Source organism: Haemaphysalis longicornis, unplaced genomic scaffold (genome assembly GCF_048455015.1).
Source record: "Haemaphysalis longicornis isolate Haplotype H1 unplaced genomic scaffold, Haemaphysalis longicornis Haplotype H1 scaffold_5, whole genome shotgun sequence".
Taxonomy (NCBI): Eukaryota; Metazoa; Arthropoda; class Arachnida; order Ixodida; family Ixodidae; genus Haemaphysalis; species Haemaphysalis longicornis.
The window spans coordinates 84,104,189-84,118,422 of NW_027526385.1; the positions used below are offsets into that span (position 1 = coordinate 84,104,189).

At 45.6% G+C, this 14,234-nt stretch overlaps 1 protein-coding gene across 1 annotated transcript in view; it reads right to left on the minus strand.

Annotated features, from left to right (window-relative positions):
* Positions 1 to 14,234, minus strand: part of LOC144139802 (uncharacterized) — a 152,720-nt gene that overhangs the window by 47,824 nt on the left and 90,662 nt on the right. Inside the window, exon 5 of the mRNA XM_077672055.1 lies at positions 4,243 to 4,450. Within this exon, the coding sequence (XP_077528181.1) occupies positions 4,243 to 4,450 (208 nt within the window). The remainder of the gene's footprint in view (positions 1 to 4,242; positions 4,451 to 14,234) is intronic.

Here is a 14,234-nt window from a genome sequence, read left to right on the forward strand (position 1 = left end):
CTCGTCATCAAGTGGCCCCGCCGTACCACCGCCCACTCTCACCCGCCCGACCTCCTGGGGTCCAAAACCAGACGCCGAGTACGACCCAGGAGATCATGTGTGGGTTTGGACTCCCATCCAACGATGCGGACTGAGTGAGAAGCTTCTACGACGGTATTTCGGACCACACCAGATTCTACGACGTGTTGGGAACCTCACTTACGAGGTGTTCCCCGATGGTGATTCCGGAACATCACGACGACGCACGCGGCCCGAAGTCGTCCACGTGGTTCGCTAAAACCTTTCTACGCAAGGTGACGGACTTTTATTTTTTATTTGTTCGGACTGTCGCTTATGTTAGGTAACGGGTCGATGCACTCCTAGAGGGGGGTAATGCCGCGACCCTAGCTTTGGGTTTGTTTATTTATGTTTTGCTTTCACCGCCCGGCTGGGCCGGTCTGTGTTATCTCTGTTATCTGTGTGCCAAGGGAAGCGTGTGTTCCAATCTTTCTTTCTATGCCGCATGTGTTACCTCTTCTGATACGGAGAGCGTTCCGAACTAACGTGAACAACAAAGAATATTCTTCTTTGATCTGGATGTAATTCGACGGTTGGAGAAACACTCGCGCCTAAAGATAAAACGCTGCATAGCAGACGCCGCGCTTTTTATTCGATTCAACTCTCGACGCTCGACTACGCCCGTGACTTTCTTGACTGCTGTTTTGCCGCCTGTGTATTCTTTCAGTTGTTAGGGGAGCACAATTTCGCTTTAATAAACTTCTCTTCTTTGTAGACATCTGCGTCGTCTTTGGCTTCGTGTCAATAAGCTAAACAACGGGCAACAGCATTGAAGGCACTTGGGCGATTCCGACGTGGAGGTGCTTTAGGACTCTCTCATTTCTTTCGCGCCTGGCGAAATCATGACGAGCAGTACTGGGAACAAAAACTCCTCTTACTTTTCTGGCAGAAATACGGCTAGAAGAGAGCTTGTGAACACTTTCAATGTGTGTATTTTATATACACGTAAATATCCTCTCCCCCACTTTTTTTTTTCTTTTTTTCTCTCTATTTTCCGATGTCATCTCACTGCGTCCACCCCTATACGGAGTAGGAAGGCCTACCATTAGTGATGTTGACCTCTTTCGAATTGAATAAAGAATTTCTCTCTCTCTCCCTCACTTTGTATTCATCAACTACTACGCAAAAACCCCGTAACATATATGGAGTAGTCTCGCAAGAGTAGTGCGAGTGGTTTGGTAAGTGCGCGCCGGCCGCTTTTTCAGCCGTGCATATTATTGCACGAAACAATTTTTCGACCCTCGCTGTTTGGTTTGATAGCCTGGAGGTCCTTTTATGTCCATAAAAGCTGCTTGTTTGTTTTTACGCAGCCATTGCTTCCAATTGCGGTATGTGCAGTGTTTGGTTGCCGATATCTGCCCCCCTCCCCCCTTCAATCCTACCTCTTGTCTGCTTTATGATGAAGGAAGGAAACTAGGTTTACTGTATGTATATATACGCACCAGTTTTTTATGTTTTTCAAAATACCCATATCAATAATTGGTTCTCTTCAAGTACAATTACTTTTTTATATACAAAACGCGAGTTCAAAACTGATCAAATCGTGCCATCACTGAAACGATGCATTGACGTTTGCTACGGCAGTTCCGTGTGATGGATTGATTGTGGGGGTTTATCGTGCCAACGCAACGCAGGCGATGAGGCGCGCCGTAGTGGAGGGCTCCGGATTAATTTTGACCCCCTCGGGATCTTTATCGTGCGCCGAAATCTCGTACACAAGGGCGTTTTTGCTTTTCGCCTCCATCAGAAAAGCGGCCGCCGCGGCCGGGAATCGAACCCGCGACCTCGTGCTCAGCAGCGCAACGCCTTAGCCACTGAGCCACCGCGGCGGGTGCTACGGCAGTTCCACCGTTCAGCCAAAACGTTTGATTTTTGATACGGGAATACAATTTGCAAAACTTGCCAGTCACAAGGCAGAAAAAAGGCCACTCTGCCAGGATTTTAACCCACGAATTTAAGTGAGCGCAAGTGTTCACTCCAATGAGCTACGACGCGATGGGAGAAACCAGGGAAATGACCTGTATACAACATTGAGATCCAACCTTTTGTGCCCTATTCACGTTTTGTATCTTCCCTCAATATTTCCTGCCAAATTAACGGAATATTTGTTGAATAGACATCCATAAATTAGGTTTGACGAAGCTTGCCTCGGAGTACAGCACTATTTCGGCTACGACTCTGATTTCGTCCTGCGGCAATACTGGTGGCCGTGTTTTTCTTTGGCGCTTTACACTATAAACTTTGGTCGACATTTTTTTTATTACATATTACGCTTTCCGTAAATCCTCGTCTGCCCTTAACTGAGCCTATATCTTCTGCAAGCATTGCTGGTCGCACACGAATATGCAGTTTGCAACTCCGGGAATGGAATTGCCGCCAAACCGAACGGACTAAGCATCGTAATCCGAAATAAGGATACCGTTAGCGCCAGTGTTAGGTCGCACCAACCTAATGGACCTTACATTGTTTATTACACTCTAAGAACTAACAGAACAGGGCCGCCTTTATTACGGCACGAATGTAAATGTGGCGTATCTGGTTTCGCTTCTGTATGGATTCTCAACGACGCTTCGGCCAATGGTTATAATCGGCGTCTTCGGTTAGCGATCCAGTTACGCCAGGCGTGCTGTCGATCGGCCGACGTGCCCGTGTCGTAATCGGTGTCGTGGGACGGGACACTCTGTGTACGCGGAAGTCGGCGTCGCCATGACATCGTCGTCGTGTTGGCCTAGTCAACGCGCCTGAACGAGAAGCGTGGTCATGGAGCAAAAAAGATGAATATGAAGGAACGCGATAGCGTTTAGCGTGCTGCAGGATGCGCTAATTAGCTAAAGGCACCACCGCGGCCAGTCGACGCTTAGCACACGAATCTTCCCTTTGCAGAAATGCGAAAAAATCCGTCCTATTGCAAGATTTCAGTTTCGTTACGCACGTGGGGGAATCGATGTTGTGCGTTGGGGGAGATGGTAGAGCCTGAAAACACGGAGGAAAGGGTGTGAATGCGGCAACAATCTTTGCAACAAAAGTATGAGTTTTGCGATGCACGTAAAGACGTTATACGTGGCACACGTGATCTTGACCACAAAACCTAATGAATGCACTAGTCCATTTAGTGTCCTCAAAACGTCTCTCAGAACCCCGTTAGCGCAAACTTGCTGCGTGTTTCATATGTACATAAAAAATTAACAAATATGCTTCGAAAATAATAGTTACACCTATTTAAAAAAGGTTTTCTGCACTAGTTTAGGCATCGGGCGGAAACTCCGGATACGTTTCAATCCCAGGGGAACGAGAAGGGTATCGCGCAAATTTTTCAGTGACTTCAGTTAACCTTCAGTGTGCTTATCTTTGGAAGTGTGAGACGGGTGGAAACCGAGTGCGAATTTGGCGTGGAGAGAAGAGAGGAATGGCCTGCAGAAGAATATCGTTTTTCAACGACATTTTCAGCGAATTGAGCAGATTCGCGGCGTAGTCCTTTGTTCAGCTGCTTCTATCACGCGTATTCACGCGTGTTCACAACTTTTAATGTCAATATTTCTGGAGCCCTGTGACTAAGTGTACCCTGCAAAACATTTGTTTAGCTTTTTTTATATATCAACCGCTTTTTAGACGTTGTCAAAAATCGCGCCGAATACTTATATTAAGTGGTCTAGACGAACCAAGCAGTAGCGTTGCTCCTCTACGCCCACCAAAGAAGTAGGAAACCTCCTCAATGTTTTATTCTGCTCTCGGCCAGGTTGTCGTTTGGTCACTTGGTTGGCGGTACTCATAAAATATCCTTCTTGTACTCACAATAAACGCGCGCGGAATAGCCACTGAAACGTATATTCACCAAGGCATCAATGTAGAATTCAATAGCGGATTGTACCCCGCAAGAAATCCGCCCCCTGGCCTTCGGTCAAGCAATAAGCATAGTTCTACGCATGCTTTCGACCACGGCGCAGAGAGTGAAACCGTTTACCAGCTGTGTAACCGGGCAACTTGCATTTGTCATGGTGTCTTATTACTTCAAATGACAGTTACACATGAATATAAGAACATTTAACTGCTCGATATCGGTGACGCGGTCTTTGTTGTGCAGTTAGGGTGACCCTGGATGCATGCTCTGCTACGTCTTTAGTACCAAAACGTTTATTTCGCGAGAATATTAACACCACTACAAAAGTCAGTGCAGCGCCAACTTACTTGACATCTTCATTTGTCATATCAACCCAAAACTCCAGGTTAGCTCGCACCAAGTTGTGGGCGGACACCAGCATCTCTGTTCCATTCAGTAGTGAAGCGTCCAATAAACGTGATGATCGCTCTGCGCACCTTTTCACGCTCTCGTCTGCCTCGACACTGTTCTTGAAGAAGCAGTACTCGAATTCTTCAGACTCCTCCTGAAATGTGACTTCAGGAAAACGACAGATAATATTAGGCTCTGTTTTTAATAAATCTTTACACTTTATCAATGGTTCAAAAATTTAATATATTTTAAAATATAATACATTTCAAGAACAGCAGCACCGGGAATGTGGGCTCGGGGGTAGTTCGTTATAGTGACTATATTGTATCTAAACAGCTGTTTTACCTGATCAAACACCTGGTCGACCAGTTTAACATCGAGTGTATGAGCAAAACTATTAAAAATTTATTAAAACTGTTTTAACAAATGAAACATTCTTATCGGTACGTTCTCCACGTTGAAAAGATTGTAATTTTATGAAATGAAAAACACTAAAAAAAAGTGAGCCAAATAATTCAGTAGGAATAGGTTACACTTTTTCCAGTGGTATATTCAGTCACGTAGGCATTGTGCCTAGGTTGACACCAAGCAGTACGACCGACGCTTTTCCAACAGCCCACGGGACCGGAGAGGGCTCCTTATTTCGGTCTGTTTTATTTTCATTCTACATAAATAACCTCCAAACTTGTATTAATAAAGGGAAAACAATAACCCACGTCCACAATACACCGTTACTCATTTCATACAGGGAATGCTCTAAAAATAAAATGCTCTAGAGATAAGGTACTCAGTAACATTGCAGAAGGGTTCTGTGACCATAGACTTGGATAACAGTACCCAAACAAAAATATATTACATTTACACCCAGAAGCAAAACAATACGTAAATTAGCCTGCACTTGCCAATATGTAAATTCTCAGAATTAGATTACCACTGTTAATTTGCGGAAACGTTGGTAAAAAGAACGCGTTTTATTGTCCCTATGAGGAATGTCACTTTTAAGGCGAGCAAAGCCGTTTATATTTTATATGAATCACGATATTTTGGACAAAATTTCTGAAGAACACCAAACACATATCAGCCATATATTTGTCACTGCTGTTCTGTCAGTCATCATCCACAGGTAACCTACCAATCAATTGGAAAATAGGAAAAGTAATTTCAGTATTCAAATCAGCTGATAGATCATGTCCGCTCAATTATCGCCCTATTTACTTACCAAGCGTGCCTTGCCACCTCATATAACACGTCATTTACACCGAAATCATGCACCTCTTGGACACTAATAACTTTTTATCCCGCACAGCACGGATTTAGAAAAACATTTCGTGTGATACCTAACTTCCCCTTTTCGTTCATGACCTGCACAGTAACCTGGACAATAATATACAGATAGACGCGGTCGTTCTTGACTTTGCAAAAGCACTCGACAAAGTACCCCACAACCGCCTGATGTTAAAACATTTGAAATTAAACTTAGATCCTAAGATTTTAACTTACATTCGAGAATTTATGACTAATCATTCCCAATTTCTTACTGTTAATGGAAATCACTCTTACCCTCTGGCAGTAATATCAGGCGTTCCGCAAGGATCTGTTCTCGGCCCCTTATTATTCCTAATATACATCAACGACTTACCTTTCCACGTATCCAGCAATATTCGTATGTTTTCAGGCGATTGTGTAATATACCGTACCATTACTAACACATCAGCTCAAGTTGCATTGCAAGATGGTATTAACCATGTGCTTAACTGGTGCAATGGTTGGCTGATGACACTAAACCCGAATAGATGCAAGCCCCTCTCTTTTCCCCATCGTCCCAGCCCCCTCACGTGTTCTTATCAAATCGGTAACGTTGCATTGGAAAATTTCATCACTTATAAGTACTTGGGAGTCGCTTTAACATAGCACGAATATATTACCAACATCATATCAGCTAAAAGATCGCTTTTGTTAGAACGACACCTACGTCAGGCACGCTTTCATGTAAAACTGCTGGCGTACAAATCTTTCATTCGCACACAACTTGAATAGGTGTCACCTATCTGGAGCCCTCATCAAGCATACTTAACCGACGCACTAGAATCAGTCCCGAATCGAGCAGCTAGATTCATCCATTCTTCATATTCGTGCAACGTAAGTGTTTCATCTCTTAAACAAGAATCTGATCTTTTAAACTTTAACATTCGTACCGAGTTGCCAGTCTCATTTGATCCACAAGTTGCATCACAGTCCACTTGGTCGCCCGACCAATATCTTGCCTCCTGCCCGCATATCTCACCGCACCACTCATTTTTTTCATGTCGCCCTGCCACGTGCCCGTACCACGAAGTTGACCGCCTACTTCTTTTTTCCCGCAGCCTCCGAGTTGGCCTTTCCACTGATGTTGCCACCATAATGTGCCCCTCAACATGTACACAAAATGTCACTCGCTTCTTTTCAATTTGAATAGTCATGAGTTCCTTTTTGTACCCCTGGTTCTGGCTGTATTTTTTTCTGTTTTTCTTTCTGCAACGTGTTACGCCTGTTAATATTTATACCGATCCTGCATACGCATTCTTTTCCTTTCTGTAGTGGTTTCCCCAGTTCGTACTTATACCCATTCTGCATATATATTGCGTTTGTTGTATCTGCTCCCCACCCCGTATGTTAAGCCCGCTCTAGGGGGTTGCTAAGGTAATTGTATCTACTTCCCAAGCCTTATTTATTACCCCCTATAGGGGGTCCTTAAGGTAATAAAGTGATGTGATGTGATGTTATTTATCTCTACAAAGGTAACGAATGCTGTATTTCAGGCGAACCTTTACGTAAAAGGGAACGTGAGGTCCTTCGAACGTCACAACAGTGGTATTAGAGCGCCCCATCATCCTTGCGTGAAGAATTGGGGGACCAGTGGTGATTAAAAGGGCTGCCAGTTCTTCCTCTGTCGTGCCCGCTTCGAGGCCATGAATGACCCCACGGGATGTATTTGGAGGCGGCTTGACGTATGCAGAGAGTTCGTAGGTGGCGCCTTCAAGATGAAGTTGGGTGATGGTGCTTAGTACTTCTGCAAGGTCGTCGCTTGCCGTACTTGCGACGATCAAGTTTTTATTGCGCTGTGTTTGTATGGTTACATGGCTATAGAAATCTCTTAATGGTACGTTTTCAGCTGTGGCAAATCTTTGCGTGATTATTTTGTCTGACCATTTTGACAGACTCAGTGCTGTGCCTGGGCGGAAGATAATTTTGTATTCGTTGTCAGGAAGCTTTGGAGGGTGTCAGAGCGATTGGTTAGCTGTTGATGTCTTTACGGACTCCTCAAATGTTTGAGTGATCTGTTTAAACATTGGTCCTCTTGTTGGAGACGAACGTCCAAGCTGAGTTGGGCTTAAGGTGGGTTGACTATAAATTTCAGCTTGTCTTACTTGAATGCTTGCTTATTTGCGGGCCCATAGGATCTTTATCCACGGTCCTGCTGGGGCGATGGTATGGCCACTGTTCTGGTTGTATTCCATAATTTGGTTTCCACCAGGATCACCTGATGAGCTTTCAGCCGTGACCATGTTTTGCCCAGTTGCAGGGTAAGCCTTGCTACTCGCTCTTTGGCGGGGGTGAACACGGCATAGCGTGAGGAGCAGGCGCCACATCTGCGGCGGATGCTGTATCAGGCAGTCAGCAATCGCACTCCATTCTATGGTTTCTGGCGGAATTTTCTGATGGATTTTCTGCGGCGTCCACAGATTTCGGTGGTGCAGGTACTGGATGTTGAGATAATGGCAAGACTAGTAGTTGGAGCCACAGCGGCAGTTGCAGCTGTCATGCGGCAAGCACCCGACCTTCGCTGTTAGGGTTAGCTGAACGCTCGGGCTGGTCCAGGTCTTTCAGTCAGGGAGACCGTCTCTACTCACACCAGTAAAACTGAAGAGCACTGTCTGAGGCAGGGTTACTTGACGGTCACACTGGTGCCATTTTACGGAGATAGTCAAAAAAAAACCGCAAAAGTAACATAAATAGCATCAATAGCAGTGGACACCGATGTGCTGAGCTTCTTCGTGTAAGACAAAAATTGAAGCCATTCCACTCAATGTGAATGCTGTCGGAAGTGCAGACAAGTGATCCGCCATAATGGGCTGTACCGCCGTTATCCGATTACTGCTACCACCTTATGCAATTAAAATTTTTCAACAGTGCTAAGTGGATCGGATTTGATGGGATTGGCTGCACTTGCCGAGGTTCACCAGTTTCGCGTAGCTCCTGGATAGCCGTGCTGCGCAAGCGCGAGAATTGGATTGCATTGCATTGCATTGGATTGGATTGGATTGGATTCGGATTGGATGATAAGCAGAAGTAGGCATGATAGTCAGCTAATATTAGCTGTATATCATGCTTACTTCTGCTTTTCCTGGAAAACCAGGAAATCTAATAATAACCAGCTGAACCCTAACACACGCTTGGCTTTCGAAGCCTCTCAGTTACGCAGGGACCTTGACAGGCTACTCCGCAACGCCGTGGCTTGGTTGCAGCGAGCGAGCTAGGACGACAAGGCGAGTGCATAAAACGCTCTGCACTTAAAAACTTCGAACAATGTAGAGACGACGATTGTTATCATCGTTTCAGCAAAGAGACTTACCTTCGTCCCTTTTCTTAAACGTTGAACACAATCGTGGTCTATACCTTGTTCGAGTTTTCCTTTGTTGTGTTCGTTACCATCGTTCAAGCTTTATTTCTCCCTATATATTATATATATAGATATGTATATATTTATATAGATATGTATGTATATATAGATATATATATATATATATATATATATATATATATATATAGATATATATATATATATATATATATATCAAAGTTGCAGTCCTCATTGCCAGTGCTGTTTGGCGTTTTTTTTTAACAGTGTTTTATAGTGCCGAATGAGATATGATTGCCTTTTTTTTATGCAGGAATAAATAATTGAAAATTCAAGTCGAGAAAAAATGCGCCGTTTTTTCCGGAAGCGGGAATCGAACCCACAACCTCCGCATAACGCGTGCGGTGCTCTACCATTGAGCTAGTTCCGCGGCGACTCCCCTCTCGACTATACCGCGGGGTTTTGTATTTACGACTGCTCAGAGCCCGGTCAACTAGCGCCGCCCCTCGACCAACGCGGGAAGACGTAGAACGTCTTTTCCCAGCGGCCGCACGTAAGACGTGGTCGGAAGTCGGGGATAGCCAAAGGCATTTCAGACTGCTGAAGGCAGAACCCTCGTAATGCATTTTGTAGAACAGAGACGTACGGGACGAGGGATTCCGTAAGGACACATATCAAAGTTGCAGTCCTCATTGCCAGTGCTGTTTGGCGTTTTTTTTAACAGTGTTTTATAGTGCCGAATGAGATATGATTGCCTTTTTTTTATGCAGGAATAAATAATTGAAAATTCAAGTCGAGAAAAAATGCGCCGTTTTTTCCGGAAGCGGGAATCGAACCCACAACCTCCGCATAACGCGTGCGGTGCTCTACCATTGAGCTAGTTCCGCGGCGACTCCTCTCTCGACTATACCGCGGGGTTTTGTATTTACGACTGCTTAGAGCCCGGTCAACTAGCGCCGCCCCTCGACCAACGCGGGAAGACGTAGAACGTCTTTTCCCAGCGGCCGCACGTAAGACGTGGTCGGAAGTCGGGGATAGCCAAAGGCATTTCAGACTGCTGAAGCCAGAACCCTCGTAATGCATTTTGTAGAACAGAGACGTACGGGACGAGGGATTCCGTAAGGACACATATCAAAGTTGCAGTCCTCATTGCCAGTGCTGTTTGGCGTTTTTTTTAACAGTGTTTTATAGTGCCGAATGAGATATGATTGCCTTTTTTTTATGCAGGAATAAATAATTGAAAATTCAAGTCGAGAAAAAATGCGCCGTTTTTTCCGGAAGCGGGAATCGAACCCACAACCTCCGCATAACGCGTGCGGTGCTCTACCATTGAGCTAGTTCCGCGGCGACTCCCCTCTCGACTATACCGCGGGGTTTTGTATTTACGACTGCTTAGAGCCCGGTCAACTAGCGCCGCCCCTCGACCAACGCGGGAAGACGTAGAACGTCTTTTCCCAGCGGCCGCACGTAAGACGTGGTCGGAAGTCGGGGATAGCCAAAGGCATTTCAGACTGCTGAAGCCAGAACCCTCGTAATGCATTTTGTAGAACAGAGACGTACGGGACGAGGGATTCCGTAAGGACACATATCAAAGTTGCAGTCCTCATTGCCAGTGCTGTTTGGCGTTTTTTTTAACAGTGTTTTATAGTGCCGAATGAGATATGATTGCCTTTTTTTATGCAGGAATAAATATTTGAAAATTCAAGACGAGAAAAAATGCGCCGTTTTTTCCGGAAGCGGGAATCGAACCCACAACCTTTGGCTATCCCCGACTTCCGACCACGTCTTACGTGCGGCCGCTGGGAAAAGACGTTCTACGTCTTCCCGCGTTGGTCGAGGGGCGGCGCTAGTTGACCGGGCTCTGAGCAGTCGTAATTACAAAACCCTGCGGTATAGTCGAGAGGGGAGTCGCCGCGGAACTAGCTCAATGGTAGAGCACCGCACGCGTTATGCGGAGGTTGTGGGTTCGATTCCCGCTTCCGGAAAAAACGGCGCATTTTTTCTCGACTTGAATTTTCAATTATTTATTCCTGCATAAAAAAAAGGCAATCATATCTCATTCGGCACTATAAAACACTGTTAAAAAAAAACGCCAAACAGCACTAGCAATAAGGACTGCAACTTTGATATGTGTCCTTACGGAATCCCTCGTCCCGTACGTCTCTGTTCTACACAATGCATTACGAGGGTTCTGGCTTCAGCAGTCTGAAATGCCTTTGGCTATCCCCGACTTCCGACCACATCTTACGTGCGGCCTCTGGGAAAAGACGTTCTACGTCTTCCCGCGTTGGTCGAGGGGCGGCGCTAGTTGACCGGGCTCTGAGCAGTCGTAAATACAAAACCCCGCGGTATAGTCGAGAGGGGAGTCGCCGCGGAACTAGCTCAATGGTAGAGCACCGCACGCGTTATGCAGAGGTTGTGGGTTCGATTCCCGCTTCCGGAAAGAACGGCGCATTTTTTCTCGACTTGAATTTTCAATTATTTATTCCTGCATAAAAAAAGGCAATCATATCTCATTCGGCACTATAAAACACTGTTAAAAAAAACACCAAACAGCACTGGCAATGAGGACTGCAACTTTGATGTGTGTCCTTACGGAATCCCTCGTCCCGTACGTCTCTGTTCTATATATATATATATATATATATATATATATATATATATATATATATAAAGAGTTGAGAAAATAGTTGGCTCACGATTCAGAAAAACAATGGCTTACTGACGTTTTGACTGGAGGACCAGTCTTCATTGCAGTCCTTCAGTCGAAACGTCAGTAACCCACTGTTTTTGTTTTTAATCGTGAGTCAACCATTTTAACTATTACGTCTGGGTCGTCGAGATTCTTCAGCTGCTTACACACACACACACACACATATATATATATATATATATAAAGAAACCTCCGTAACAGCAACAGCGGAAGGTTTATTTCGACGTTTCGACTTCGAGAATGATTCCCGTAGAAGACTTGTCTCGATGTCAAAACGTCGAAATAAACTCTCCGCTGTTGCTGTTACCGAGGTTTCTTACTTTGTGTTCACCACGCCTTCGGCCCCATCGCCAGCATGCCAGTTATATATATATTTATATATATATAAAGTTACGTGGCGGCAGAAGGAATGAGGCGAACCATGGAGGATGACCACATAATCCACTTACATTATTTACAAGGCAGCTGTTGCCGAGCGTTCGCCCAGGCTGCACGCCCCACATACAGCTCTTCTTCGTCGTTCTTCATCGGGCCCACAGTGGCGCATACCCTACTGCGCCCTTCTTCGTCACCTCGTGACATAGCCCCCACGTCGAAGGCGAACGTCCCGGTCGACATCACAAGAAATGTTCTGATGCGGTGAGGATGCGAATGAGAGGGGAAGAGAGGGGAAATGTTCTGACCGCCATGGATTACGATGGTTCGATGAGCTGCGGCCCCTGAACAGCGTTTCCCGCCGATGGAGCAAAGCAGCGGCCAAAGCCCTTGGAGCTCCGCCGGAGAACTGGGCAGGTGATCGGCGTCGTCGTATCGTTGGGTCGCGGCTGGTCGCGTCGGAAGGTCACGGCGGGTCATTGAATCGGGAAACGGGGCTGGAGATGGTCATGTTCATGTCTCACCGTGGCTGGGGCGGGCCGACGGGATCCTTGAGGCTTGTAGCAATGGCTTCGGTAGGCGAGACCGGACGAGGCTGAGGCCGCGATGGGGATTGAGACCCAGCAGCTTCACCAAAATGTTACGTGGCAGCAGAAGGAATGAGGCGAACCATGGAGCATGACCACACGATCTATTTACATTATTTACAAGGACGCTGTTGCCGAGCGTTCGCCAAGGCGGCACGCCCCACACACAGCTCTTCTTGGTCACCTCGTGACAATATATATCTATATATATATCCCGAACAAAAGCCCGAAAATGTAACCGAGCCGAGATTTATAACACTGGCCACACGCGTAAGAACCCAACCAGCTCTGGCACTAGTACTTGCCCCCCACTCTGACAATACGACTGATAATGTTACTAGGACTGTAATAAATGCTTCGACTACTGCACCCCAACCAGTTCAGTTAAACCCCTGTACTAATAATTTTCCCTCGTCTGCCGTCACAAAAGAGAATCTTACCGGGAATGTAATGAACCTTTCAAGTATAACCCTCTCCCCAGTTCAGATGAACGTCTTGTCGAAGGGCCTAAATGTTTGCCCGGCTGCTAGTGGTTTTGATGAATTTCAACTTTTTAAGGACTTAATTTCGCCGGAAACGCGAGGCAAGGAGAATATTTCTATGATCACGCCACGACGGAAGAAGCCCAGAGCACCCTACCTAGGTATAAGCACTGGACCCCTCCCACACAGCGTGATAGTTGCCTCAACATGTACATAAAAGCAGTCCAATGCGATGTGCGAAAAGCATACCAAGCACAAATTTCTTTCTGCCACAACGTCACTACCAACGAATAGAAAGCCCTAGAGGATCTCGCAAGCTGTCCCGACATAATTATTAAACCTGCCGACAAGGCAGGCGCCATCGTAATCCTTGACAAAACCGACTATGTTAACGAGGCCAATAAGCAACTATCGGTATCGACGTTCTATAAAGCATTACCCAATGATCCCACTCAAGACTATAAGAAAATTGTCAAATTTAATCTTGCTGAGCTTGTTAAAAATAAAACAATGAAACCACGGCTCGTTCCCTGATCGCCTCAAGACCAGTAGCCGGTAAAGTCCATCTTTTAAAAAAGATTCACAAGGTGAACAACCCAGGTCGCCCCATTGTTTTGGCACTGGCACTGTTACCGAAAACCTCTCGCGCTATGTGGATAATCTCATTTGCAACATTGCGCCCAGCTTTCCCTCTTTCATTAAGAATACCAATGACTTTCTCTCAGACATCTCAAAAATTGAAATTCCTGATAACTGCCGCCTAGTCACCCTCGATGTTAAGTCACTGTATACATACATCCCCCATGAATATGGCATCGCCGCTGTATCCCTTCCGTATGAGCAGTCATCGTGCGGCAAACCTATAGATTCTTCTGCTTTCCAAATTTTCCTTAGGCTTATTCTTGAACTTAGCAATTTTGAGTTCGACAGGGTTCATTACGTGCAAGTCAGCGGAACGTCAATGGGAACTCGAATCGGACCTAACTACGCCAATATCATTATGGCTCTCCTCGAATCAAACTTTCTTGGCACCCAAAATTTAAAGCCACTTTATTATAAAAGGTATATTGATGACACATTCATGATCTGGCAACAAGGTGACGCGGAGCTCCTCACCTTCGTTGAGGCATTTAACCTAGCCCATCCTAGTATTTCCCTTGCTCATTCCTATTCG